The sequence below is a fragment of the Cervus elaphus genome, chromosome 28 (genome assembly GCF_910594005.1).
Source record: "Cervus elaphus chromosome 28, mCerEla1.1, whole genome shotgun sequence".
Classification (NCBI taxonomy): domain Eukaryota; kingdom Metazoa; phylum Chordata; class Mammalia; order Artiodactyla; family Cervidae; genus Cervus; species Cervus elaphus.
This window is the reverse complement of record NC_057842.1, coordinates 28,318,142-28,346,078: the sequence shown is the minus strand read 5'-3', so window position 1 is coordinate 28,346,078 and position 27,937 is coordinate 28,318,142. Positions and strand designations below refer to the sequence as shown.

The following is a 27,937-nucleotide window of genomic DNA, read 5'->3' as shown; positions in this document are numbered from 1 at the left end:
GAATGTAGCGCGTCAGGTTCTTTTGTCCATGGATTTGCCAGGCAAGAATACTGGAGTGGATTGCCATTTCCTTCTGCAGGGTGTTTTCCTGACCCAGGGATTGAACCTGCTTCTCCTGCATTGACAGATGGATTCTTTACCACTGAGCCACCTGGGAAGCCCTTAATCCCTATGTGTGCTGTGCTGTGCTTAGAAGCTCAGTCGTTTCTAACTCTTTGTAACTCCATGGGCTGTAGTCTGCCAGACTCCTCTGTCCACGGGGATTATCCAGGCAAGAACACTGGAGTGGGTTGCCATGCCCTCCTGCAGCAGATCTTCCCAACCCAGGGATCAAACCCAAGTCTTCCACATTGCAGGTGGATTCTTTACCATCTGAGCCACCAGGGAAGCCCTATATCAATCCTGATATTTAGTACTAGTATCATCTGCCTTTTACAGATTAACAACAACAGAGGTTAAATTATTTACTTAAGGTCAGCATGTGATGGAGTTGAAGTCTGAAGTCAGAGTCTGAACTCTTAGAGATTACCCTGTTAAGAAGTACACATTCTACTGAGGTTTGATTTGTACCGTACTAAGATTTCCCAAATAAGTTTATATATCTTTTATCTCAATTAAAATTTCACTCTCTACTTAGAGCAGTGGTGTCCAAAAGGATTTTTTGAAATAATGGAAATTTCTATTCTCTGCTGTCCAATGAGTCATCTCTAGCCACGTGTGGCTCTTTAGCACTTGAAATGTGGCTAGTGGAATGAAAAACTACATTTTAAATTTAGTTTAAATTTAAATGGGCACATGTGGCTAGTGGGCACTGTATGATACAGCACAGATCTAGAGCATAAAGAAATGGTTTATTTCTTTGGATTTCTCTGTAAAGACAAGGCTTAGGCAAATCAACAAATATCAAGTAAATGAAAAAGAATGAACAATAGTTAAGGGGGAATTTTCTCCCTCTTTAAACTAAAGGGCAGAAGTCTTTATTCTACCAAGACATTCACTGTAATAAAATGTTACAATAAGCATGTGATATAGCCTATAGTACTTCTAGAGCAGTTCATGAAGATAGTAAAGAGGATCCTTAAATTGGAAGCAATGTTTTTGAAAGGCTGAGAAACATTTTATAATTGATGGTTAGTACTTTTAAAATGTGTTTCTAATAAAAAAGACCACTGTTTAATTTTTTTCTCGACAAAATCTGGGGTCCATAGAGAGAAAAACAAAAGGGGACTCTTGGTGGAAGGATGGAAACAGTCCAGAATTGCACTCAAGGGACATTTCCTGCACAGACTACAATCTAAAGCAGACCTCTTCACACATGTTGTTAAGAGTAAGCAACTGCCAAACCTCACTGGATGACTTCATTCTTTCACTTATTCACCACATATATACAAATGTTAGTCAAGTCGTTCTGAATATGGGGCAAAATATCATGAATAATAACAGGGCTGTAGATCAAATCAGAGTCTCTGGATGTGACCAAGTCTCGTGGCTTGTGTTTCCTGACCCATACACCTCGCTGGATGTCTCCTTACCCAGAAGAATTCATCTCAAAAATTTTATCACGATTTTCTCACAGCTTGTACTGCTATGGAACGTGTCTTTGCCAGTTTTTACATTAATCTTAGATTTCAAAAACATCAAAGAAGTGTGAGAGCCTCTCCGTTTCTCTGGAGGTCCCAAACCACGTTCTTCTGATTCAATGAAATCAGCTCTTTAAATTGCAGGAGCCTTGTTTTCCTTTGGAAATCGTTTACAAATAACATAATGCCTAAAGAAAGAAAAAAAAAAAAAAAGAGGAAAATTTCCAATTCCTCACATTCAAACCAAAAAGGTGTAGACCCGAGGTCCAGTTTTATACATGCTCGGTGCAGAATTGGGTAATTATTCCATATTTTGCAAGACAGTATAAGGCGACCAGTTGCAACTGAAATTCCAAACCATCTCTGTGAACTGCTTCGCTTGTCTTCCAGGAGAGGCTGTTACAGCATAAGCAGCAACAAGAAGCCAGAGGAGGCCGCTATCTCTTGGGCCTGTGTGTCAGGCCTCTGACACACCAATGTTATCGCACCAGCTGCAGGCTCCATTAAGTCTTTTCCTTACGTAAGGGTCAACTTCAAGGCCAAATCCTCCCAGTCATCTTGCGGTGCTTGTCATGGGACCTTAGAAGGAACAGCTGCCCAGCGGGGATGGGAAGCTCACAGGCACCGGCCCGCAGCTGATGCCAAGCTTCCCAACCCAGGCTCCCCCGGGTCTGTGCCAAGAGTCAGCCTGGAGGGCTCAATTGCTCGGTCCCCACTGCTGCAATGATAGCAACGTGGCAGCACCCTGGATGCTGTGCGGAGGATGGGAGCGGGAGGGGGCGGACACGGGGGCCCGTATGCGAAACACAACGCCGGAAAGGACAGAGGATGAATTTATTGTGACCAGCGGTCCCCGAGCTACAAGGAACCTCAAGGCTTTAAAGCGCGGGGAGACACGAACTCGAGCTCTGCTCTCAGAGCCGTATTCACTCTAAGAGTGGCGGTCAGCAGTAGGGGATTACCCGCCCCGGGCGAGGTAAGAAGACCTCCTTAGACTCCGCCGCCGGCCGGCCGGCCGGCCGCGCGAAGCGCCTGGAGCTCGCTCCCGGGAGGCGTCACAAAGGGCCGCGGCCTGCGGAGGCCGCGCGCGCAGCTCTCTGGGGCGGAGCCGCCGGGCCGCGGCTGGGGCTGCGCCGGGGCCCCCGAGGCTGCCAGCCGTCGCGGGTGCCCCCAGCCTCCCAGCCCCGAGATCGCCGGGGCGGGGAGGATGCGGCAGCTGCAGCCGGAGCGGCCGAGCCGAACCGCCGAGCTCCCCGGCCCCCGCCGCGGCGGAGGGGCGCCGAGCGTGGCGCGGGCCGGGCGGAGCTAGAGGCGGGCGTCTGCACCGCGTCGCGCCACCCGCGGCTCCCCGCCTCCGGCCGGGCCCGGCAGCCTGTCGCGGCCGATGTCCTGACCCGCGGGCGTACCCGCAGGGTTGGCTAGGCGCCGGGCGAAGGGGGAGAGGCCTGAGGAGTCCCGGCGGCGGCCGCCGCGTCCGTCCACTAGCACGGGACGCCGGTCCCGCGGGGCGCGCGCCTGGGCGCTCCTCCCTCCTGCCCCGGCTCCGCGTCACCGCGCGGTCCTCCCCCGACCCCTCCTCCCACCCACCCCGGAGGATGCGCTCCCCCGCGCCCAGCGGCAGAGGCCACCGCTCCCAGAAATGCGAGCTCCCGACGCCCTTCTCCGGGACCCGAGGAGCCGGCGCCCCCGCCCTGTAGTAGGTAGGTGGCTAGGCGGGGACCAGCCCTGGCCGCCACCCGCGGTTGATGCTGCCGCTGGGGAGGGGCGGGGGGCCGGGGCCGGGACCCGCGAAACTTGCCTCCCGCCGGAGCTCGGTGCGGCGCTCGGAGGTGTTCTAATGGCGCTGGGCGCAGCACCCCCCTGTTAACCTGACAGCCTCCTCTTGAGCTCGGGAGGCCGAGCGGTGGCGAAGGAGAGCGTGACCCTTCCCCCTCCAGCCCCTGGGCCCGGAGGGGCCCGCGCTGCTTGAGGGGCGGGGAGGATGGATTGGTGTGAGGATTATTGGGGGATGGAGAGTGGGAGCACCGCCGAATTTTCAGCAACTCAGGTGGATAAATGTCACCGTATTTTTTCGGCCTGATGGACAGATGCCTTCTTCCTGTTTTCTCCCAATGTGCAGCCACGCAGAGAGTTATTCTAGCGGCAGGTACAAATCACTCTGGATTTTGGTGTATTTCGGAGCTAGCTGGTTGATACGTGAAAGTGACGTCTCAGATTCTTATAGTAAGTCATTTAGGGCCAGTTGGAGAAGGCCCCTTTAGAAATCAGATATTCAGGAGCTAGATGAGGCTGGGGAATTCTCATGCTGCCTACCTGGGAGCGACCCTGCAGCTTTCGTGAAGGGATGTGTTTGGGAGCATGGCAAGTTTGATACAGGTGTAGGGAGTTTAGAATCTGCTGGAAAGATGCTCGGAGTTGGCCAGCAGAGGCAGCCTTGGGCTCAGCCTAGCTTCCAGCTAGATGTTAATACGGTTGTACTTTTGAGAAACTGGCTATAAATTGTTTCTTCTCTCCCACGTGTGAAGTTCGTACATCAGAACGAACGATGACCATTTGGCAAGATTATCTCTTCATAGGCTATAATTTTTAAATTTCGTATTAAGCAGTAAAGTTTAGAGTCTGGGAAAATGGATCATTGTACGCTCCGATTTTATTAACGTATTAAGGTTGAGAGCGCCAGGAGGACAGAGACTTCCCCTTGTTCAGTCTCGTAATCCCCTGATCTGATGCATAATAGGTGCTCATGGGTTATTTGTTGAATGAGCTGTGTTTCAGGCTTCATTTAAAGACAGTTTAGGATTAAAACATCTTGTTTACGCCATGGTGGTTGAAGTTTAACTATTTTTAAAATTACTTCTTTGCATAAATAGTCAAAATCAGTTATCTCAGTATTTAAGTTGAATTTTGACATTTTTAGGGCCACATGTTTTCCTTCTTTAATGTGTTATTAAATAAGGTAATTCCAACTGCTAATATAAGTTAATTTCATTTTTAAGGTTGCATTTTTTTTCTAATGGGTAATGAAACCTGTTTTAATTAAATTCTAAAACACAGTTACTTATTTAAAACACAGTGCAACTTATTTAAAGGAAATTTCAGGTTACTCCAAGAGTAACAATGATTTGGTTAATAAGTGACATATTAATTTATTTTAGGGTTGAGTTGTTGTGGTTGACTTAATTATAATGTATTTATTACAGGTAAAGGTTAAAATAAAACATTTAGAAGAGTCTGTGATTCCTAAATGATTCAAAAAACATGATATAGATACACATTTTCAACAATATGGGTTTCCCTCAGTATATAAACATATCAGTTTTCAAGTTTGACAACCAACGTGGTTGTGAAATCAAGGGTTTGGAAGGCTTGTTCCTTTCTCCTTTTTAATTTTATGTTATCTTGAAATCAAGGATAACTGCATTACATTTCACTTGCTTTATTTTTGCACTGTGGTATTTCCCGTTTTGTTTTTATTTTTCCGTTATGTAAGTTTTATGAGTCAGTATTAACCTTTTTTCACTTTGTTTAACAAAATTATCTGGGAATGATCCAGTCACTTATTATCTTTCCTTTTTCTTCCTTTCCTTTTTTATCATTTTAATACTCTTCACCATCCTTATTACATATTACCCCAAAGACTTATTTCCACAAAAGTGTGGTAAGCCCTAGTTTATTACTATTGCTCCTCCAGCCTGCTTGGGCTCTTCCTAGATGGTGAGGAAATAACACTTTTATGTACAAGGTGGCAAGATTGGGCAAATCAACAGTAGGAGGGTGCTTATGAAAAATACATTATGATTTATTTGAACAGAGCAAAAATTCTCCCATGACATAAAGATAGCTACATTTTATGCATGTTAATAGTGTAGTCAGAGATATTGAGCAGTTAATTTACATCATTCTTCTTTGCTCATTCTAAACTTCTTAAAAGAACCCTCCCCGGCAGTTACTTTAAACTCACTTTGTTGCAGATAGCTTGATTGTGCTGGCACTCTTGGCCTTGGAATCAGTTCCTATGTCAGAATGAAAGAGGCATTTTTCTCTCCGAGACCTGCATCCCAGTGCACAATATGTCTGCAATTGAATGACTCACTACCTGGGTCCTGACCTCTGAGCCACTTGCCACTGAGCCACTGAGCACCTTGCCTCCACATGCACAGCTGGAATTCAGTCCTAAAACCTGGATTTACTCTATCTTATTTTTCTATATCTTTCCTAAGGTTTTATTACCAAAACCCCTATCCCTTCCTTGCTAAATGTTGCTTGCATGCGTGCGTCCTAAGTAGCTTCAGTTGTGTCCAACTCTTTGCGATCCCATGGACTGTAGCCCTCCAGGCTCCTCTGTCCATGGGATTCTCCAGGCAAGAATACTGCAGGGGGTTGCTATGCCCTCCTTCAGGAGATCTTCACAACCCAGAGATGGAACCCGCATCTCTTTTGCCACCTGCATTGGCAAATGGGTTCTTTACCAGTAGCGTCTGCTGGGAAGCCCACTAAATGTTCTTACTGTCCTTTTTTTTAAAAAAATCCCAATCCATAATTTTGTTATTATTTATATCCGGTAACATCCGCTCAATTCACCTATGTTAGAACGAGCATTGTTATAGTTGCAGAAAAAGTAGAGAAAAGAAATTTTATATAACCTTGAGTTTCAAATGTGGGGAACTAGTGGATGAAGAATAATTGTTGTATACTAATCTCCCTTTAATGGTGGTATAGAATGCCAGGGGCTATGACTTGTCTGCTCATAAATTTGGCTAGAAGCTTATATGAGAGAAATGTTTATATAGAGAGTTGGCTGAACAAAGGCTATGATGTCCACCCATTCTCTTCCAGTTCTAGGTGTTAGGCCAGGTGTTAGGCCAGATCTTCAGAAACTGTGTACTTTGTCTACTTTGTTTTGCATTCTTTGCACTCCTCCCCCCAAATTGTGCTCACAAGGAAGCGTTTTATTAATAAAGACAGTCACAAGAAACCTACTGTTAAGTTACTTAAGAGATGTGGTTATTAAGATCATAGTTCATTCTACAGCTCCTATTTGAAGACTCATGCAAGAAATTTCATTCAACTCTAAATGCCAAAGAAAAGCTTTACCTCTCCTGAATAATTATTGAGTGTGCTTTTTTCTTTTCATCATGCAGAACTAGAATTAGATAATCGGTTGTTTCCCTTTCTGCTTTGCCACTAGGAAACGCAGAGTCAAATTTGCAACTTAATTTTAATAATCCTGTAAAAACCTATGAGCTAATATTGATGATCTAACTCTCCCTTTGGTTTTGAGTTTCTGTTCTACCTTTTTTTCTTATTCTGATTTTTTTACCTAATAGAGTTTCCTGTTTTATTGAATTTATTATTTTAAGCTGACTCACAACATCTTTTGTAGAACAAGTCAAAATATAAAACATAAAAGCAATGAATGGAAACATTTGCAGAATTGATCTTTGGACACAGTATGTTTTGATTAATAAGTTTAATAAGTACCATTAAATATGCTTTGAATAAGTATTGCAGGTTTTGTATATTTGAGCTTATATGGCCAAATGGGAAACAGTGTTCTTATTTAGTTTTGCAAAGCTAAGATCCACTTATTTTTTAAGTATTAAATTTATGTCTGCTATTGGCTAATTTAAAATTGGTCAAACCACTCACTTTAAGTCAGTTATTTCTGGAGTACCTGCTTTATATGCTGTTATCAGGCTGAATAGGAGATTCATTCTATTTAATTTAAAAAAAGCTAATATAAGCGAAAGGGTTAGGCTATATTAGCTTAACACTCACCACAATGGACCTCACATATGATCTCTTTCACATCAGTAATTTATTTGATTCATCTTTGTTTTTTGTAAATCATAGAGATTCTTCTTTGAGCTCTTATCTTAAAATTGAGAAGATTGAGCTCCCTGAGTTAATTGATCAGACTTTCTTCATTCTGGTATTTTGACAACTACGTGTTAAGTTGGTTGAATGTAACCAGGGAAATAGTTGTTTATTTACATCTGTATGGTGTCCACTTCAGTTTCATACATTTATCACCCTGGTCAACAGAGAGATTGGCCCTTCTTAAGGGACAATCATGGGTACAGTCCAGGAGCCTTTGAGGTAAAAATAATCTGAATTCAGAAGTGCAACTTGAAACACTGAGAGGGGGTTTGGAGAGAAAAATTGAAGTTTTTAAATAGAGACATCTCATTACGATAAGCTCCATGTCTTTTTAAAAAACGTTTTATTTTTGTAGTAGGCATTACCTTCGTGTGATTCAAAAGGTACAAATGGGTAAACAGTGGGAAAGATGCCCTCTCATCCTCTTTCTTGGTTACCCGCCTCCCCTGTCCACTGGCAACCAGTGTTATCAATTAATTGAAAATCCTCCCGGAAACATTCTGTGCATACATTGATACAAGCAAACGTGAATATTCAGCCTGCTTGTTTTGTCTCCTAATCATTTCTCTGATTCCCTTCTTTCCATTCCCACTGCTCTTGTTTGGCTGCTGAGATGCTTTGGACTGTTGCCTGCACTTTACTTTCGCCTACATTTCAGCCAGTCTTCCTTTTACACATCCCTTTTCATTCTACTAAAGGATCCCAGTTTGCACAGAAGGGAGTCCAGCATGACTCAGCCTGGTCTTGTGACCCCCGAGGAATTCATCTCTTGTCCCCTGCCCCTCCCTGTCATGCATTTGGCACACAGTTTTTCTTAACTCACCTCCCCATCCCCAATCAGGGATACTTAAAAAAAAAAATATCTGATGAAAGCTCATGGTCCCATCAGACACTGACTACACTGCTTTGCCTCTGTGTCCTTGTTTACAGACCCCAAGTTCAGAATCTCTATTTTGGTAACACAGAACTGTTTGTCACTTCCTGCACATGCATTGCATATGATTTTTCTTCTCCAGGCCATTTCCTCTGTGTGAAACACTTGTCCTGCTATTTTCATTAGCAGGCCACATTCAGTTCTGGTGTCATCTCTATGGACCATTCTTGGTTGAGATTCCAGAAACTCATGGAGCCTTCTATATGTAGTGTAGCAAGGAGGCGTCCATACTGAGAACAGGCATTTCTCATCAATAGCACAACTGCCTTTCTAGTAGAAAAATAATTGTGATTTTGGATAAAGTGCTCTGATGGGTCCAAAAAAAAAAACTGAAGGTTGAAGCTTTACTTAACTAGTCATCTCTCCTCTACTGCTCATTGCCCAACGCTCAGTAAAATACATGTCCATATGATTTATTTTCTTTAGCATCCCTACCTTACTTTACTAATTCTCGTCTCAAACTTTGTGTTAACACTCATTTTTAAAAAACCTCCATATTTATTATGTCCCTGAGAGAGAGTGTGTGTGCCTGTGTGTGTATGTATTGCCTCTGCCTCTGTAGCTGGTACATAAAGGAGTGAAACTCTCCAAGTATGGGGTTACCCTTAAAAAATCCAAAGTGTTAACCATCGGTCCTGATAGATGACATGAACTGTCTGGAGACAGTAGCTCATCCTAAGAAGTGACTCCTAAGTATGCAAATGTGGTATTTTTCTTTCCAAGCCAGGTAATCAGAGGGTGTCCTAGGTTCTCGATTTTATTGCAGAGTGCCTGGCTTGAGGTAAATCGTTAACTGATTAACAGGGTTTAGCGGGTAAGAATTTAATAGCTTTGGTTCAGCACTGTTCGGGTAGAATCCTCTGACTAATGGATGATTCTGATCACCAACCACGCTAGCCATGTAGAAAATAGGGAAAGTTTGTGAGACTGCTCCGTAGGTGTGAGATCCCTTGAAAGCTTTCATTTTCCTTCTGTAATTCTGACCTCACTAAGCAAACATCCCTGATGGCCCTAATGGTAAAGAATCTGCCTGCAATGCAGGGGACCCAAGTTCGATCCCTCGGTCGGGAATGATCCCCTGGAGAAGAGAATGGCATCCCACTCCAGTATTCTTGCCTGGAGAATTCCATGCACAGAGAAGCCTGGCAGGCTACAGTCCATGGGGTTGCAAAGAATCAGACACGACTGAGCAACCTACACAGATGTAGAAGCAAACATCAGATTTACTGATTTGTGTTCCCAGACACGTTGATGTGAGAAATTGAGTGTCTCGAGTACCATTAATGACCCCGCCAGCCTTCAGATAAGTACAGCCCCTGCTGTGTGGTATAAAGCCCAGTTGGAGGCTGTTAGTCTGTTGGGAGAGCCTGCTCAGTCCTTATGGCCCCAGGTGTTTACAGCTGAGCCTTCAGCCCTGGGTCCTGGTGATTCCCCTGAGGTACTTGCCTATCTATAGGCTCCCATTGAAACAGCTAGTTATCAACCCTCTGGTATATTCTGAAATACTTTCAATTGAACATGCTGTAGCAAGCATTCTAGGAAGGAATCATTTGAGTCCATTTGGGCTGCTATAACAAAATTCCATAGACTGGGTGGCTTATAAGCAGCAGAAATTTATTACTCACAGTTCTGAAGGCTGGAAGTTGGAGATCAGGGTGCCAACATGATCAGGTTCTAGTGGGAGGCCTCTGAGTTGTAGACTCAGGGGCTTCTTATTTGTGTCCTCACATGATGGAAGGGGCTGGTCATCTCTCTGGGCTTCCTTTGTGAGGGTGCTAATCCCATGAGGGAGGAACCCTCATGACCTAATCACCTTCTCAATGCCCTGCCTCTTACCATCACCTAGAACATTAAGTTTTCAGTATATGAATTTGGGGGTGGGGATGGGGACATAAACAATTTACATAGTGGGAATAGAAAGCTCACAAAACAGGAACTACAAATGGCCAAAACGTGAAAAAATATTCACCTTCATTACATCAAAGAAATGCAGATTATAATTAGATTGTAGAAGTCCGTAACAATGATGAAGTTGGGTCATTTCCCTTTTCACAGGTGGTAAGAGGTAATATGGGGGTATTATGCCTTTGATGGAGAGCAGTTCAGTTCATAGACTCCGTTGGCTCCTGTGATTCTATTCTGTTGCTGTTTACTTGCTAAGTCGTGTCCGACTCTGCGACCCTATGGACCGTAGCCCACCAGGCTCCTATGTTCGTGGGATTTTGCAGGCAAGAATACTGGAATGGATTGCCATGATTCTGTTCTGAGTACATCCTTAAAAAAATCAGAGATGAAGCTTAGTTTCAGTGATAAGCACATTGTCTCTGGGAGGCAGGTGGTATGGTAATGGGTTAAGAGTGAGGATGCTGGAGCCAGTTACCTGGCTTAAAGTTCTTTTTCACTGTTTATCAGGTAGGTGAACTTAGGCAAGTTAATTTCTCTTTGATTTTCTCATCTGTGAAATGAAGATAATAATAGTATCCACCTCTCATGCGTATTGAGAGCTAATAAGTTAATATATATAAAGTACTTGAAATTCTGTCACAGGATAAGCAACTATATAAGTATTAGTTATTAGCAAGGTTGATATTGTAAAAATTGCAGTTTTTTTTTAAGAGATAGTATACCAAACTCTATATGCAAAAAGACCCTAATTTGCTTAATAAATGCAGCTGCATAGCAGAAAAGACAGGGAAGTGACAAAATATTGAGACTTTTGTCCCCAGTAATGATATATAGCAATTTCCATTTTCACATTTTTTTTTTCATTTTCACATTTTATTTGTGAAATATTTCCCATTTATTTATCATAAGTATTACAATGATAATTATTACAAATAATTGAAATTAATATATCATAGGACTTATATTATTGAGTTTTCTTTATAAAATGCATATTCATTTTGACATATTTTACTTTCTCTTCCTCTTTTCAAAGCTGCTAATATTTCACTTCCTCCACATGTTCACCCACACGCCATCTGCTTGATATTTTCTTGCATTTAGCTTACTTGCTTGTTTTATGTATAGATCAGCCTCAAGGCTAGTTCTTCAAGAATAAGTAGACCAAGTGAAATGATTTATGAGATATTCATGGTGGTGGCTTTCTCATGGAAACTTAAGCCAGGGAATGCTGCTTAGGCAATGATGGCATTGTATCCTGGCATTATATCATCTGCACATTTTGGGCACCCAACCTTATCTCCCTAGCCCCACCTGCATACACTCAGCAAGTCAGTGGGATCAGAAGACTTCTCAGTAACCCTTCTGACTGCCTGCTCTATCTGAATTTCCTCATACATTTCTTCCTTGAAAGCCAGTATTCAGTACCAGGTTGATACTTAATTCCATCAACACTTTCTAGGACATCTACTCTACCCCTAATTTCATTTTCTTTCGGCGCTTAATGATTTGTACCACAAGTTAAATACAGATTTGCTTTAGAGCTTATAGCTCACCCCAGTGACTCAGCAGTAAAGAACCTACTTGCAATGCAGGAGGCCTAGGTTTGATTCCTGGGTCAGGAAGATCCCCTGGAGAAGGGAATTGCTTCCCACTCCAGTATTCTTGCCTGGAGAATTCCATGGACAGAGGAGCCTGGTGGCCTACAGTCCATGAGGTCACAAAGAGTCGGACACGACTGAGCGATTAATACTGCCACATTTATCAGCTTACTGTAGCGCTAAGCTATAAAGCAAATTGAAACTTGAGGAACTTGTTTCCAAGAGGAACTTGGTGGGCTACTTTCCATGGGATCACAAAGAGTTGCACACGACTGAGTGATTAATACTTCCACATTTATCAGCTTACAGTAGTGCTAAGCTATAAAGCAAATTGAAAGTGCTAGAGGAACTTGGTGGGATACTTTCCATGGGATCACAAAGAGTTGAACACGACTGAGCACCTAACACTTTCACTTTGCTTTATAGCTTAGCTAGACATTTCTGCGTAGAAAATGGTACAGGATAGCATAAGTGTGTGAGAAACCTAGCCGCATGAGTCTGTTAGACTGAAATCGCTGAAGTCCGGTATGAGTGGCATAATACATGGTGATGCTACATTCTCAGAAGATTTCAAAACTCCCTTTTTGTTTAGAATTTTCCTTGATAATTAGGTGAGTTCTTAGTCCACGACTCAATAAAGTATACTTGAATTACCTCCTGGGTACAAATGTTTACTGTGTGAGCTTTCTGCTCTAATATTCAAAATAATATTTACCAATGCTCTCAATTGCATGTGCAGATTTCCTTTAAGGTATAAGGGAAAGTGGCAGAATAGACATGGGGAAGTCATATTTTTGATGCAGTATCCTTTTGGAACAGTTAGAGTCTGTAAGATTTAAGACAAGTGAATTGGTTTCCTAGGGATGCTCTGACAAGTACCAAAAACTGGGTAGCCTAAAACAATAGGAATTCATTGTTTCACAATTCTGGAAAGTAGAAATCTAAAATCAGGGTGTTGGCGGGGCTCTGATCTCTCTGAAGCCTGTAGAGGGATCCTTTCTTCTTCTGGCTTTTGCTGATTCACTGGCTGCCTTTAGCGTTCCTTGGCTTATCGCTGCCTAACTCTGATCTCTGCTCTGTTTTCACGTGGTGGTATCCCTGTGTGTCTTGATCTTCATATGGCTATCTTCTTATACAGACGCCAGTCATTAGAGGCCCACAGTACTCATAAGATCTCATCTCAACTGAACGTAACTGCAATGACCCTCTTTCCAAATAAGGTCATATCCTGGAGTACAGTGGATGCAACTTCACTGTATTTGGGAGGATTGTGGGTTGTGTAGTGATGCAATTCAACCCCTAATGATAAATAATATCAAATTCCATGGACAGAGGAGCCTGAAGGGCTACAGTCTGTGGGGTCACAAAGAGTCGGACTTGACTAACACTCATTTTTGGACTTCCCTGGTAGCTCAGATGGTAAAGAATCTCCCTGCAGTGTGGGAGGGACCCTGGTTCAATCCCTGAGTTGGGAAGATCCCCTGCAGACGAAAATGGCTACCCACTCCAGTGTTCTTGCCTGGAGAATCCCATGGACAGAGGAGCCTGGTGGGCTACAGTCCGTAGGGTTGCAAAGAGTTGGACATGACTGAGCGACTAACACACACAGATAGATGAATGTACCAAGATGTACATAAGTCTCGCTTGGTGTTAAGTGATGTCTTCTTATAGTTAAACTTGCATAGCCGTGCACAATGGTCATGGGATAAATGAGAACTGGAACAAAGAGATGCTTTCTTGGCTGTTTTTGTTAATTGACTGCTTTTGTCTCTGGGCTTTGGTATTCCTGACCTTGGTAGAATTTTGCCTGTGGATAGTAATATGTACTATGTGGTGCTGATCTTCTTGGTAAAAATCCACAAAGTAATTTGTGGATCAGGATACTTCTAAAGGTGTGTTGACTTTGTTTTTGTTGTGGTGGTACTACTGCATGTGAAAATGAAAGTGTTAGTCACTCAGTTGTGTTCAACTCTTTGCAGCCCCACGGACTATAGCCCGTCAGGCTCCTCTGTCCATGGGATTCTCCAGGCAAGAATACTGGAGTGGGTTGCCATTCCCTTCTCCAGGGGATCCTCCTGACCCAGGGACTGAACCCAGGGCTCCTGCGTTGCAGGCAGATTGTTTACCATCTGAGCCACCAAGGAATCTTGATACTACTGCCTAACAACATCCGAAGCTTAGTGTCTCAGAACCACAAATATTTATTTCACATTCATGAATCTGCAGGTTGGCAACCATTGACTGGGTCCAGAAGGGCTGGGCTGGGCTCCAAAGCTGAGGCAGGAGTTCAGGTCTGTTCCATAGGTCTTCATCCTGGGACCCGTGTGGAAGAAGGAAAAGTAGCTACCTGGGATGTACTTTTCTGATAGAGAGCAGGAACTTGCAGGCCTCTTAGAGCCTTGTGTTGAAATGGGTACACTGTCCTCAGTCTGTTGATTAAGACAAGCCACATAGCCAACTGGCTTAGAGCGGAATGCCCTGTATGCTAGTGCAGAGCACCACTGAATGTCATAGCGGAAGCTGTGCGTGTGTAATTGTTACAAGGAAGGAGTACATAATTGAGGACAACAATCCAGTCTGGCCAAATGCCCAAGGGCCCTTTTCCTTTGGAATTCTTCAAGAATTTTTATATCAAACAACTGAATAAACCTTTAAAGGAAAGCATACTTAAATCATAGACTTGGTTTCTTAACCAGATCTCTTGGAAAATTAGTATTGACTACTATATAATTTTTTTCTTGAAGAAAGGTCACAGAACCTCCCAATGCTGGTCTAACTTTGGGTTGGGCAGATTTCCTGCCCTGAAGACACTTTTCATCCTGCCTTCTTCCTGAAGGCATGTTTGCATTTTTACCACATTTTGTGCTAACCAAAACAGTACAGGCTTCTCTCCATCTTTGTCCCATATATCTGAAAGGAAGGTGGAATTTCTTGAGCATGCTCTGGTAGAGAACTTTTTCATTAAGGATACAGCTCTTTCTGGATTACAAATGTGACTGTCCGTTGTGTAGCACTGTTGAACTACCACCATGAATGGTTGTTTTGGTCATGTCTCACTTCACACACCTCCCTGGGAACACTGGCCCATGTGACCTGGCCCTTTCCTTTGACTTGCTACTTCTCTGTGTGAAACAAGTTTTATTTGGCACGACTTTTTATCGTATCCCTTTTTTGCTGATTATTTTATTTATGTCAGTTTTATTTCCTTGTTAAAAATTGAAGTTTTCTTAGTGTATTGAGTCCTCTTTATGTGCATAGGTTTCAGATGTATGGTCCAGTGGAAGGGATAAAACAGGCTCTTTATAAATGCTTCCTCACTGAAGAGATGGCTTGTCAGTATGTGACAAGGGACAGTTTTGAAGTAAGTGTAAATTGTTTATTGCCACTTGTATATTTATATTGTATGCTTACTTGTATGTAAACATACTGAAAGCATATTAAAAAGAGTGATAAATCAATTATTTTTTATTTGGCATTTTCACATGTATGAGTGTATGCCAGTGTATTTTGCAGATGGCATTCCGTTGCCAATGCCGTCCACATGAAAACAAAGAAGCATGTGGCTTTCCCTTAGTAGAATGGCCGTTTCCCTGGTAAAGTGAGCATTATGTCTCTTGATTGTCTCAAAAGACACCCAGATTTAATTCTTGAAAACTAATGCTTACAACCTATAGGTTCTTTGTAAAGGCATTTCATTTATTACATCTTCCATCTGTTTGCGTCAGTTAACCCTGGTTCAGATTCATCTAACAGATAGCTCCCACCTGATAATAGTAATAGTAACAATAATAAGAAGAAATAGACGTAGTAACCACTGCCCATGCTTATTCCTGTCCTAAAATTCAAGGAGTTGGGGTATGATGCAAGACCAGGACCCCTGCAGTAGTTAATGGCATTTGCTGTGAGCAAAGGCAGCTGATGCAGTGAATGATGTTAGTGCCTGCTCTTTGGAAGGCCTACTCTTTGGGGAATAGGCTTGAGTTCTATACTAGTAGATAGAGACTCCAGAAGACTCTTTCCTTTTGGGCCAGGGCTAGAAAGATAACTGCGAAAAAAAAAAAAAAAACAAATAGGCCAGAGATCCTAGGATTTTAGTAGTGGATCTGTCTAATAATATTAAAATGAATGCCAGAAGTAATAGAAGACAAGTTTTTCTTCCTGTGTCATTTTTTGTAAAAAATAATATTTATTTTTTACTTGGCTGTATCAGGTCTTAGTTGGACACATGGGATCCTTTGTTGCATGGACTCTGTAATCGTGGCACCCAGGCTGAGTTGACTCTCTAGTTGGGGCATGCAGGCTGAGTTGTTCCGCAGCATGTGGGATCCCAGTTCTCTGACCAGGGATGGAACCTGCATCCTCTATATTGCAAGGCAGATTCTTAACCACTGGACCACCAGCGAAGTCCCTCACCTATTTGTTTGTTGCTGCTGTTTGGAGCCTGCCACCTTTGGACTCATCTTAGAGATGATCTGAAGTGATCTTACAGTGCTGAAGCAATAATAGGGGGTGTCCCTAGAAATCACCTCGCGACATTGCAGGCACCAGATATTTTTTTTCCTAACTTTTGTGGGTTTTGGACACTCATATGCCTGGAGCAGACACCCAATAAATAGTGACTGATGGTGAGAAAGAGGAAGTTTTCTGGTTGAGACATGAAATCAGCAGAGCAGACTCTGTTCTGTTTTCATTGTCTCCAATAACTTTTTACATGACTTTCTGTATATGTTCCCCATTTAATTTGTGTTTGTGTACAGATAGAAAACTGTTTAAGACTAAATAGTTATATCTTTTTAAGTATTAATGAGAAAATGCATGCAATATATTAAAGACCTTTGGTAGAAGTTTTATAAAATCATAACTTTTAGTTCTAAAAAGAATCATCAGTCTTAGTCCCTAGGGGGAAAAAAAAAGGTACTTTTGTAACTTAAAATCCATAAGGAAATATTTTTAAAAGATCAAAATTCCATTTTTAAATTCTGATTCTGTGTGTTTACTAATTTCAGTGGAGAAATAGTTGGATTGGCAGACAATTACTTTTCATAACCACAGAAACAAAAAAATATGCCAACTGCTAAGGGATATATTTCTGGCATAGTCAGTTATATCATTACTTCAGTCCTTAATATTTAAGAGGTATTTCACTTAATTTAATGAAGTAAGGGAATGTGCATTCCAGTTAGCTTTTTAAAAGCAGTAAATGTTTATTAAATAGGTGAACGTGTTTAGTGTAGTGCATTTATTGATGAATAGCAATGACTAACTTGAATGTGGTTCAGAATCAATGTCCTAAAGGACGAATGACAAGAATGTTGGTGTTCACTCTCTTCTTCTTTTTAATGGTGGGTAGAACCAACTGCCAGGAAGAATCAGGCAACTGATGTGAAATTCTGTGTAGTGTTACAGCCTCACATTAGAGATCCATTATGAATGGTTCTGAGTTTGGTGTCAGACAAAGTTGATCATTCTGGCTCCAACTCTTATGGCTGTTTGACCTTGAATAAATGTTTTAACCTTTCTGAATTTCAGATTCTTTATCTAAAAGGGATTGAGATAATGAACTCTCATAGAGTCATAAAGATTAAACTGTGTGTATGATAGCATTAAATAAAAAAATCTGGTGCATATGGTTAATGTTCGGTAAATGTTTTGACTGTTGCTGCTTGCTCTCATCTCTACATTCTCCTGGGCTGCCTGGCTTGAGTTAATTCATGATCTAACATGTCTGTTTAGGGGCAAATTTGAATCTAACTCTGCAGGCGCTGTTGAAGATAGGTGTAATGTTCATGAACACAGGAACATTTGGGCTTGTTGAAATCTCAGTGGAGGGAATTTTCTGTTCCTTGGGGTGCTAGACTCGATAAACACCTCTTGGACATGTTTCATCTCTAGACCAACCATTTCACAGAAAAGGAAACTGGAAGTTAGAGAAATTGAGTAACTTGCTCAAGGCTCTATACCTTGGAAAGGCTGGAGTCTGGATTCCAATGGGGTCTGTCCAGCTTCAAAGGTGCCTGCCTGCTAAGCCACTTTAGTCGTGTCTGACTCTTTGTGACCTTATGGACAGTAACCTGTCACACTCCTCTCTCATGAGATTTTCTGAGCAAGAATGCTAGAGTGGGTTGCCATGCCCTCCTCCAGGGGATCTTCCCGACCTACAGATCCAACCTGCATCTCTTAGCTCTCCTGCATCAACAGAGGGTTCTTTACCACTCGCGCCACCTGGGAGGCCCCTTTAAAGGTGCTGTGCTGCCTTAATATGAGTTAGAGGGCTTAGTCAGGTAAAGCACGGAGAATCCTGAAAACAAAACTACTCAGGTGTCTGAAGTTTGTAAAATCTCAGCTATGAAGGAATTTTTGACATGAAAAATTTTTGTAAAAAATTAATTAAAAATATTAGTCTATCCATGTGTTGGCTTCTGCCGTACATCAGCATAAATCAACTATAGGTATACATATGCCCCTCCCCCTATGAAATTATTTCTGATCTCATTTCACCTATAGCTAAACTAGTGGTGGTATGAGCATCTGAGCATTTGTTGTGTCTTCTAATAAACTTGTGCTTGAGAATTTATTATTATAAATTGTTCACTTATGACTTACCTGTTATAAGTTACTTGTCTTTTGGCATTATATTGATTTTTGAAACCTGGGAATTTAGATACTGAGATACCTGTGATCAGTTACTTTCCTTTAAGGGATTATGTCACCTTCACAAAATTGTGTTAAATGGGTTATATTATTTATCAGCTTCATCTCAGCATTATAAAAAGGTCATGTTATAAAATACTTATATACAATTGACCGTTGGAAACTGAGAGTTGGGGTGCTGACTCTCTGTGTAGTTAAAAAAAAATATGTGTAACTTGCATGGGCCCTTTGTACATGCAGTTCTTTTGTATTTTCAGATCATGTGATACTACAGTATATTTACTGAAAAAATCTGAGTGTAGGTGGACTCAGGAAGTGCAAACCCCTGTTGTTCAAAGGTCACCTGTATTTATCAGGTGAGGGGTGTTGATGTTTGGTAGAATTGAAATCTACCAGTCCACAGCCACCCCCCAGAGTGGTCCAGCTTGTGCCGTCATCTCTGGAGATTAGGAAGCTGCTCTCTGGAGGCCGCTGTTTGCATTAAGCCCTTACGTTGAGTCAAGACACCTCTCTCTCAGTACCCAGTGCCTGGTTCTAGGTAGACCCTTGAGGGTCTGTTGGTACAAGCGTAAATCTTCTACCAAATAGGATCCTTGAGATATTTGACAGTAACTGTCCTTTCCTCTAGGGCTCCCCAGGTGGCTCAGTGGTTAGGAACCCACCTGCCAATGCAGGAGATGCAGGAGACTCTGGTTCAATCTCTGGGTCGGGAAGATCCCCTGGAAGAGGAAATGGCAGCCTGCCCCAGTATTCTTGCCTGGGAAATTCCTTTCCTGACAACTCCTCTTTCACATCCTTTCCTCTCAACTCTTTCCATGCTAACCCTGACCAGCTCCTTTGACTAATATTCTTAAAATTTGGTAGCTCAGATGGTCAAGGATCTGCCTGCAATGAGGGAGACCTGGATTCAATCCCTAGGTTGGGAAAATCCCCTGGAGAAGGGCATGGCAACCCACTCCAGTATTCTTGCCTAGAGAATCCCCATGGACAGAGGAGCCTGGCGGGCTACAGTCCATGGAGTCACAAAGAGTCGGACTGAGTGACTAAGCACACAGCACAACTTAAAGTTTAGTTTTGGGTTATTTAATCATTCTAGTTGTTCCAGTTTCCTTCTATTTCTCCTGTATGAGGAGATCCAGAGCTAAATGCAAGAGTCATGGTATATTATAACCCTCAAAAAGGGTGGGACAGACCATCATAGTCTTTTTTTATTCTGGGTTGACTGCATTAGTTTTTTATTTTTTGGCCTAGGTGGGTGCGGGGAGGTGTTGTGAAGCAGTGGAGTCACACCACTGGGTATGTGAATCTTACTGTCACCCCACACGTGATATATGCCTGTCCTATTCATTTGTGCTAATGCTGGGTTCTGCCTCTCCCAGATGTAGAGCCCTCAGTTGATCTACAGACAGCTGACATCTGTCTGAATTGAAATGCTGTTATCCAAGATGTTATTTATCTATTCAAAAGTCTATCAAGCGCATATTTTCATTCGAGTCATTGGTAAATTTATTAATGAGGACAAGGCTTAAGAAAGAACACTTCGTTGAGCTGTTAACATCCACCCTCTAGGTTGAAGTGGGAGGTCTGCTCCCAGCTCCAGGTAGAGGCCAGGCAGTTGGTGAGCACATGCCTCTTGGTATAGTGACTCAGTGCTTTCTGTAATCAATCCAATCATGGGGGCATTCATTCATGTCTAGGCCACATTCTCAATCTTATTCATAAGCAGATCAAGGGAAACTTACCAAGTGCCTTATAAGTACAGTTACACTATGTTTGCCTCATTTCCTTGTTGCACTAGAATAGTAACTGTGTACAAGAGGGAAATTAGGTCAGTACAGTTTGGCTAGGCCCCATTCGTGAACTTCCTTCTCTCTACCAGCCCTACATGTCCACAGTACCAGACCACCAGGCTCCTTGAGTACCACGCGTTCCCTGCCAATGGCTTGTACATCCTCATTCTGCCTACTGAGACCAACCTCTTCTGCATTCAGCATCAAATTCTTGTTCCTCCCTCGCAGTCCGGCTCTGGCCCCAGGCTCCCCTTCCCTTCCTGGCAGAGTAGTTGCTTCCCCTCTGTGCTGTGTGGTTCCTTGTATCACCAGTATCAGACTGCTTGCCACTTGCCTTACCACCTGATGGATGTCAGTTGCCTGTTTCACCTGAGCGTCCTGGGCTGTGAATGCAGTCTTGGTCCCTGGGAGATGCTTCAAATAGGGATCTGCTTGTTTGTTGTTGTTCTGCTGAATGGCTGATTTTCTGTGAACATCGTGGATCCCAGGGTTCACTCCCTCTTCTAAGTCGTTTCCAAGCTGCCTTTAAGTATCATGTCTATAAAGTTTTGCTGGGGATTCGTATGATATTCTCCAGTGTGTAATTTGCATACTCCCTTTTCTAACTTTTGTTGAAAATTAAAATGTATTTGCACCTTGTCAGGCTTTTGGCCTTTCCCACATATTCAGCGATTCCTGACCTTTCCAGTGATGCTTTAGAAATCTTATTTGCACATTCTCTTCCTAGAGGGAACTTACACAAAGTGACTGTCAAGCCCAGAGGTGGATCTTTAATCTTTAGAGTATCAAGGAGATTTGATGAAATCTCTGTACTCATTTTGGGTAAGAGAGCACTGATACCCACACTTGTTTAATTCTTTTCAGATCTAATTTCAGTTCCCTTGACAAAAAATAATGGAATAGGAGTTGATGAGGTCTCCATTTTGCCATCCATTGGCTTTGTCCCATTCAAGTGGTAGACCTCTAGCCTGTCCTTGATCATCACCTTGATTCTGGTATAACTGTGTAGTTCTTTGTTGCTATTAAGTTCTGTTTTGTTTCTGTGACACACATTTGTTTACTGGGAACGTCATCTCCTAGATGTTTCCCTTACATGTTTACAGCACGCTTTTGTTCTATTTCCCAGATTTCTTGTTAGAGTATTCAAGTTTCTGACCTTTGTTTAACACCTATATTTCTGAATACCCTTTGTGTTTAGATGACAGTAGAGCTTTGAGAAGGACTGAATTCTTGTCATATTTCAGCATAAGTGTAAGTATTTTCTAGGAGGAAATGTTTGCATAGAAAAGTACATTTTGGCCTGTGCCTTATGTGGCCAAGCCTTACAGCATGTTGTTGTCATTATATCATTTGTATAATAGGAAACATGTTTTGGGAAAACAGCTGATGGACATTGTGTGTGCTCTGGTGTTTTCCTAGTCCCCACTGGTCATACCCGAATGAGCAAGGAGCTGCAGTGTGTTCGGTGCGGAGCCAAAAAGCCACCCTGGGCTGTGTGGGTCCACACTGGTTCAATGGAGTTAGGGTGTCTGATAGCGCTGTCCTTAAGTTCCTTCTCAGGGGCGTCACGGGGAGCATCAGACATTTGTTGGTGATACAGAAAATACTTTGTCCTTGACACAGCTCTTACGGGGTTAAGGGTTTTGTATATGTCATTTTTAAAAAAACAATGAACTAAATTTAAATTGACTGTACTGATTTAAGATCACAAAAAGAAATATTTAGGTAGAAGATACGTCTTGTACTCTCTCATAGCATTCTTCTTGGTCTGTAATGCACCCTGAAAGCAGGAGACTCTTGTAATTCAGTGTTTGGATGAGTCTAGGGTTTATTGATGTGAGGAGAAAGTCAACATTAAATGGAAGAAGGGCTTTTAAGAAGCCCATTATAACCACTTATAATGGAGAATGTAGTTCCCATTAAAGATTGATTTAAGGAGCTCTGGTTCTTCAGTGAAGCATGAAGGCTGCCGGGTGGTGCTCTGTGCAAATCATTTTTATAGCATCCTTTGCCAGTCTCTTCCTGGTTAATCTGTTGGTGTGTCCGTACCTGAAAGGGCTGCATCCATCTGGTTTAAGAAATAGATCAGTTCCCAGAAATTTAAAAGAAACCAAAGATTTGGATTTTTTTTTTATCTGTTGAATAGAAAATGGAAAAAGAACTCCTCTAGTTCTAAACAGACACAGCAGCACCAGATGTCAGTTCTTGGATCATTTAATCTTTTTTTTTTTTCCTTGTGTTTATTTTTGTCAATATTTTTCCACTAGAACCAAATATTAGTTTCTGGCTCAGCTTGCAATATAAAAATTTTCCAATTAGGTGGTTATGGCTTCATTTTTATTCATGAGGGAAAATCTAATAAATAGAGATCATCACATATGATGGCATGCAGAAGCAAGACTTTAAAATAAACTACCTGGCCTAGGGCAGGGCAGAGAGCCAGGGTTCTAATTCTTTCTGGAGTTCCAGAGGGACTGGCTTGAACCTACAGTCCCCATTTCCAAATAATAATTTTTTTATATATATGTGTGTGTGTGTATATATATATATATATATATATATACATATTTGCCAAACCAAGCAGGGGTTGAACCCATGCCCCCTGCAGCGGAGGCACAGAATCTTAACCACTGGACCACCAGGGAAGTCCCCAAATAACTGTTACTTTGGGAGGAATCCTTGGATTGATGTCTGTCTACCATGTCATTAATCTTATCCCCAGGATTGGATTAATTCCTTGCTTAGCTTGCATGTGGTTTTTCTGCCTAGTTCTGTGTTAGGTATTTAGGGAATTATAAGCAGAGTGTGAGACATGATGGTTTTTGACTTGAGGGAACCTTGGTCGTCTGGGGCTGCGGAGGCTAAGTGAAGTGGCGTTGTCACGCCGTCTAGGATCAAGTGCCTCACAGTAAGTGATAAGTGACACGTGAAGTGCACTTATAAGGCAGAGAGAGAAGGGCACACAAGTGGCCAGGGAAGCACGGCTGAATCTTGTGCTGGATCCGGTCAGGAGAAGAAGTGTAGCAAGATTACCTCAAGCTTGGAGAATAGTAAGGATGAAGGTAGAGAGCTGGCGAGGAGCCCCGTGGGTTCAGGCCACATGTGAAATGGAGGTGATGAGAGTTGGGACACTTGGCTACTGTTGTTTTCATCTTTTGCTCCCCAGACTTTCGAATGAGTACTGTCCTCGTTGGTGAAGGCGTGGCTTCCACCCCCACCCTCCACTTTGCTGTTCGGTTGCTCAGTCGTGTCTGACTCTTTGCGACTCCATGGACTGCAGCACGCCAGGCCTCCCTGTCCATCACCATCTCCCGGAGTTTGCTCAAACTCATGTCCATCGAGTTGGTGATGCCATCCAACCATCTTATCCTCTGTCGCCCTCTTTTCCTCCTGTCATCAATCTTTCCCAGCATCAGGGTCTTTTCCACCGAGGCCGTCCTGTTGGAGGGCTCACTGACCCTCTGCCCCTCCGCTGTGTTGGGTACATTTGTCTTAACCTGAAGAGTATACGCCGAGGCATTAGATGCTGCTGATTCCAGACCATTTTTCCTAACTCATCTCCAAATGCTTTCTGGCCTCACAGGTTATCAAAAGGCATGGAAAGGTACACCAAACTGGATCTAAATGTCTGCTCCACCAAGGCTGGGAGGGTTGAACTAGGGAAATTAGCATCTCTCAGCCTCAGTTTACTGGAAGTAAGGATGCCTAACTCATAATGTGGTGTAGGGATGAAAAGAGAGAACATGTGGGAAATGTTGAAATGATGACTTGTGGAAAGGAAAGGTGGTTTTCTTTCCTTGCCCTGGCCACTCTGCCCTTCCATGTCCAGACTTCATGCTTGGCCATTCTCTGTTCCTGAAATCCTTTCTCTTTTCCCTCTTTACCTGTTGAAATCCTCACCATCCTGAAAGGTTGACTTCGTTACCTCCGAGTTGAACTTTGTGTCTTCTGGATTCTTGGTGTTATTTTGGACAGCTCTAAGTTACTAACTCTCCATTTTAGTTATGGGCACACATCTTATTTTTCCCTACTGGTCGGTCAATCCCTTGAGGGCAGCCCCACGTCAGGGCTTCAGAGATAAATTAGTGAGAGTGAGCCCGTGTCCTTCACTGTTTCCGTACAGGGCCTTGTGCATAGTTGTTGTATGTGCAGGGTGTTATCATCATATTGTTTTTCTTTTCCTCAAGTACAACCATATGCTGTTAATTTCTCAATCTTTTTCTCTAGCCCTCTCTGCACTCTTGTGCTTTATGAAATCTAACATCTGGTGAATGTCTCCAGCTGACAGTCCCGTGGGTCTTCAAAGGCAGTGTGCCCAAAACTGATCTTTCATCTGTTTCTGCTTCTGCACCCTGCCAAGTGCCTGCCCTTTTCCTGTAGATCATATCTTATCTGTGGTATCGCAGTCTATCCAGCCCCTGAGGCAGGAACTTGGAAGGCATCCATCATCCCTTCCCATCCCATGTTGTCTTTGTGGAGTGTGTCACCAGATTTGGACTCATTTGCCTCCTTAATATGTCTTGAACTCATGCCTTCTCTTTCTGTGTAAATACTGTTGGCCTGTGTGGGCCCTCTCTCAACTAGTTAGACTGTGATATCTTCTTTTAAAAAATCATGTATTATTATCATCTTTAAAATTTATTTATGGCTGTGCTGGGTCTTCATTGCTGTGTGTGGGCTTTCTCTAGTTGCAGCAGGCAGGGGCTACTCTTCATGGCTGTGTGCGGGCTTCTCATTGCCGTGGCTGCTCCTGTTGCAAAGCATAGGTTCTAGGGTGCTCGGGCTTAAGTAGTCGTGATGCACGGGCTTAGTTGCCCTGTAGCAAGTGGAGTCTTCCAGGACTAAGGATCAAACCTGTGTCCCCTGCACTGGCAGGCAGATTCTTAACCACTGGACTGCTAGGGAAGTCCACTGTGATAGGGCAAGAGTCTGTTCACCCTCTTGTCAGTCTTCTGAAGTCCATCCTCTGTACCCGGTGGGTGTCACACGCCCTCCGTCCCCGCGGCGAGGTCTGTCGGGAGGGCGGCCGTGGGGTCAGCCTGAGCCCTTGGTGTCATGGTGCTGGAAGGTGCCGGGGAGCAGAGGCAGTGCCTAGTGGGCAGCGAGGACACAGTTCCAGCTCTTCGCATGACCTGAAAGGTCCTCACGGCCCAAATCCTGTCCATGTCTTCATCCTCAGCTCCCACCGCTCTCCTGCTTCACGTTTGATCCTGGAGCAGCAGAGAGAGACTGTGTCTACACGTCGCTTTTGTTCAGCCGGACCTGCTTCCCATGCCCTGTAACTAGGAACCCACGCTCATCCTTCAGATCTTGGTGTGTGGGGGGCTGCAGGAGGGTGGGCCCTGTGGAAGCCTCAGTCTTCTTCCTTTGGGGTCTGTTTCTCCTCCACAGCTGTTTGTATCCCACAGAGCTGAGATCCTAAGTGTCTCCCTTGCAAGACAGTGAATACTATTAGGGCAAGTCTCATGTCTTGTGGGGCTTCCCTGGTGGCTCAGACGGGAAAGAATCTGCCTGCAGTGCAGGAGACCCAGGTTTGATCCCTGGGTCAGGAAGATCTCCTGGAGAAGGGAGTGGCAACCCACTCCAGTATTCTTGCCTGGAGAATCCCATGGACAGAGGACCTGGCAGGCTACAGTCCATGGGATCACAGAGAGTCAGACACGACTGTGTGACTGGCTTTCCTTTCCTTTCCATGTCTTATTTATCTTTGGTCTCTGATACTTATCGCAGTGGGGCTTCCCTGGTAGCTCAGACAATAAAGAATCTGCCTACAATGCAGGAGACCCGGGTTCCATCCCTAGGTTGAGAAGATTCCCCTGGAGAAGGAAATGGCAACCCACTCCAGTATTCTTGTCTGAAGAATCCCATGGATGGAGGAACCTGGTGGGCTATAGTCCTTGGAGTCGCAAAGAGTTGGACACAACTGAGCGAGTTTCACTCATTCATTTCACTCATTTATCACAGTACCTTCCCTGTAATAGGGATTGTGAATTACATTGTTTATGGAGTTGAAATAAATTAGTAAATAATTTTGATTGATGAAATTTTTTTTTTTTTTTTACTTTGAGACTCATTCAGGGTGAAAAGGCAAGATTTTAGGAAAGGCGAATGCTATGCAGAAAATTTAGATTAGTGCTCCAGGCAGTAAGTAGACTTTGGGGATTTTTGAGCAGGGGCATGGCATGATGAGAGTGGTATTTAAGGAAGACTGACCTGGAGACCACCTCTTATTATAGGTTTAAACCAGGTTACTCCTGGGAAGCAGAGGTGAGAGTTGCACGGGTGAGATAGTGAGGTAGAGGCAAGCAGATAAAACCTTTCTGAGGGATAGCTTCCCAAGGCTTTGTGCTTTCATTTCCACATTTGCTCAAGTGAGATGTATTGATACTTGCTGACATGTTTCCAAAATAAGATAGAATGCTGATGTTATTTTTACTTTTAAAGGAAGAACATTCTTGTAAAACACCCAAGTGATCCATTTTTTTCATCATTGTGGATGAGACATATTCATCATTAATGGCTTGAAAATAGTGATTATGAATTCAAAGATTTTTTTAAAAATTAGCTTCTGCATAGCCAGCCTAAAATCTTCCAAAGTCAGCAGTTTTTGCTTTAGCACACTTTGAAATAATTGTTAATTATGAGGAAAATACTTCAATTTATTTTTTCAGCTACTTTTCATTTTGTTAAAATGTTTTAACACCTCCATTCTAATTATAGTTTCCTGTCCCCCCACTTCCTCCAGGGGCACTTGTATTTCATATATGACTCATGTGACTCTACTCACTGGTTAAAGTTTAGCTTCTATTTGTTGGGGCCATGTAGCTCTATTTTGCTTCTTTCTTCATATTGGCCATTATGAACTTCTTAATTTACAGTCACTCTATTTTTTGTTTTTTTTTTACCAGGGTTATGACTCATTGATTAAAAAGGAATTTTCCAAATATTTTGCACTTTTGATCACATGTTATGGATACCAAGGAAGAGAAGAAGGAACGGAAACAAAGTTATTTTGCTCGGTAAGCATTTGTTTGGCAAATTTATACCAGTATTGAAAAATGTTTGAGGGGACTTTGTCCTTAAGTATTAAGGACATTTGGCTTTTTTTTTTTTTTGATTTGTGACTATTTCTAAACAGGGCACGTAACCAGGAGCAATTAGATGGACTTTGTTTCATCTTTTTCTTATTTTTACTAGAGAAATAACATTTGGTTCTTCTATTTTTATCTTTGACAATTCTCTCAGGCCAGTGCTGCTCAGAGAGTCTAGCTGTCTGTGTGCATCACACTGCAGACTGCTCAGAATCCTGTGTTTAGCAAGCTACATTGCATTTTAAATCCTAAGTACTTATTTCCTACTGCTCTTTAGCTTCATTAGTTGAGCTATAACTAAAAACCTATGACATATGTAAAGTTTATTACCTTGTGGGGTGTCTATTACTAAAAAGTATTTTTGTAGGTAAATGGAGTGGATGAAATTATACCATTGTAGTCCTTGTCATTTTTAAAGCTTGAACTCATCCAACATATACACATATGTTGGTATCTGAATGGAAACAATCTACAGTATGCTTGGTTATTATTGATAGATTTAAACATC

At 42.7% G+C, this 27,937-nt stretch overlaps 1 protein-coding gene across 6 annotated transcripts in view; it reads left to right on the top strand.

Moving 5' to 3' along the window:
* Window positions 1-2,424: 2,424 nt before the first annotated feature.
* The window catches only part of NCOA7 (nuclear receptor coactivator 7), a 156,587-nt gene continuing 131,074 nt past the window's right edge, over window positions 2,425-27,937 (top strand). For 2 of the 6 annotated variants that reach the window (XM_043889875.1, XM_043889872.1), the window contains exons 1-2: window positions 2,425-2,556; window positions 27,247-27,357. In XM_043889875.1, the coding sequence (XP_043745810.1) occupies window positions 27,308-27,357 (50 nt within the window). In that variant the 5' untranslated portion in view covers window positions 2,425-2,556; window positions 27,247-27,307. Of the gene's footprint in view, window positions 2,557-3,148; window positions 3,281-25,512; window positions 25,652-27,246; window positions 27,358-27,937 lie in introns of those variants that run through there. The other 4 variants (XM_043889876.1, XM_043889873.1, XM_043889874.1 and 1 more) reach the window with 4 other exon arrangements.